The sequence below is a fragment of the Parasteatoda tepidariorum genome, chromosome 1 (genome assembly GCF_043381705.1).
Source record: "Parasteatoda tepidariorum isolate YZ-2023 chromosome 1, CAS_Ptep_4.0, whole genome shotgun sequence".
NCBI lineage: Eukaryota > Metazoa > Arthropoda > Arachnida > Araneae > Theridiidae > Parasteatoda > Parasteatoda tepidariorum.
Window position 1 is genome coordinate 102571176 of NC_092204.1, and position 2215 is coordinate 102573390.

Sequence of the window (2215 nt, forward strand, 5' to 3'; positions counted from 1 at the left end):
ATAATAGAAAACGATGACAAACAGTTTTATGATTCCAGTATCTCAAATTTTGAATCCTATTTTTCTGAATATTTTTTAAATAATATATACATAATATTTAAGAGACATACAAATGCATATCAATTATAATCAATCAATACTTCAAATATATCCAGTATTAATCATAAGAACATAAGTATTTTCTCACACAGTATAAATTTTAATCTGATTTTCCTTTAGTTTCACGCAAGATATTTATTAAGATCCACTTTGAAGTAAATTTTATTGAACAAATATCATAAATCAGAAAAACTTCTTTTTTTTCCAAAATAAATTTTCTTTTGTTCCAAAATTCAATTCTTCTTATTATTAAAAATCATAGTCNCGCTACCGCTCGCCAACCCCCGATAATTGCTACGCAATTACATTTTTGTTCGCTTAGCGAACAAAATTAAAGTCGTTTTCCTGGAGATTAGCTGGCAATTTTTCTGCACCAACATCACATAGAGAGAATATGATAGGATTGTAATATGTCAGAGGTGCTTATTATCAACATTATAAACTTATATAAAGCAATTTTAATACAAACAATACTAAAACTTATATAAAGCGAGGAAGCAATATTATGTAACACATTACTATAGGGCATTAGCCGGAGATTAATCTCCGTATCCGAAGCACGCGTGGCAGAGCCTATCTCAAACCATTGTTGGTCGGGTAGACTATATTTGAGGGTGCCCCTTGATTCTCGCCAAGTTGTGATCGCGGTTGATCACCAAGCTGGGCGACGTTGAAACCCGATCGTGATTCTGATTGGTTTAGATCTTAGCGTTAATTTTGAATGTTCAACGGTATATGTAATTTCAGAGGTCCGTTAGTTCTAAGTTGGATACCAACTGGTCAGGTTACTTTTGCTTCCGGTCAATACGATCGAAGGTATGTGGGCAGTCATAAAAAGGGACTTTAGAAAAAAATGTCACGGCCAGTCCTTTACCACAGACGCCATTTTCGATTCGTATTTCGCCGAATTTATGTGGCGATGGAGGCATGCAGATTCTTTTCATGATAAATTTAAACAGTATCACTCTGCTATTAGAGAATTCCGCGCACCTAAATCTGAGAATATTCAAGCTTAATGAAGAGGTGAGTTGTTTTTTTCCTTTTCTTTCCGTGCTTACTCCACTAAATTTTGTTTCGATTCGAAATGTATTTTATTGGGTTTACTAATTTCGCCTATATTGGTTCATTGCAATTTTATAAAGATTTAACCCATGTTTTGTTAAAATTTTCCAATGTTTTATTGAAATATCATTATGTTTTGGCAGCCATTCTTGTTAACATCTTGTTCCGCGCAAACAGGAATGGCACCAAGCGTAAGTCGCCAATTTCGCCAAGGGGCACCCTCAAGTATATTTTTACCCTGAAAACAATTAAAACCTGATGAAAAAAAAAACTTTAAAACATGGTAAACAAATTAAAACATGTAATATTAATAAGTTGGTGCTAAGTTATATTTCAAAAGCTAAGTAATATTCAATACCAATGCAAGTTATTTCCCAATTAACTTTAATACTGTCAACTGACAAAATATTTTAGTTTCAGTAAAAAAAAAAAGCAAATTATATAATAAAAACATATGTAACTGAAATTCGACAAATTAAATTAAGCAATTTAATTTTTTTGTCATGCTGAATACAAAAAAAAACAAATATAAAATGAAATAATTATGTTATCAATGATCAATAAACATTTTTGTCTGAATTGTTATAAAAAATAAGGTGAAAACAATAAAATTAAAAATTATTTACAATAGATCTCTGAATATTCAAAAAACCTAGCTATGTACATTTTTCATTGATCTTTCTTTTCACATCATTTTGTGTACCAATGATTTGCACTTTTATTAATTATTTAAGAAATATATCAAACAAATATGAACTGTTAATTGATATTTCTGGCTGAACGATTTTTTGAAAGTAAGTAAAAACAAATGAGTATTTTAAAGTAAACTCTGATCAATATATTTCACACATTCAACACGAAATAAAAATCGCAACAAACTTTAACTGGTAAGTTTAGTTGTAACATTTCTGCAGGCAGTATTATTAAAAATGTGTACCTTTTCACACACATGCGCTCTCAATTTTGATTGGCTGCTTTGTGCGTTACTAACCAGAAGTCTTCTGTGATTGGCTATGTGTTATCATTTCATTCTCCTCTTATATATATATATATA

The 2215-nt window shown here is 30.4% G+C and overlaps 1 protein-coding gene across 1 annotated transcript in view; it reads right to left on the reverse strand.

The window, feature by feature from the left end:
- Positions 1-263: 263 nt before the first annotated feature.
- The window catches only part of LOC107436417 (uncharacterized), a gene marked incomplete in the record, with an annotated part of 134932 nt that continues 132980 nt past the window's right edge, over positions 264-2215 (reverse strand). The window contains 1 exon segment of the mRNA XM_071184473.1: positions 264-363. Within this exon segment, the coding sequence (XP_071040574.1) occupies positions 356-363 (8 nt within the window).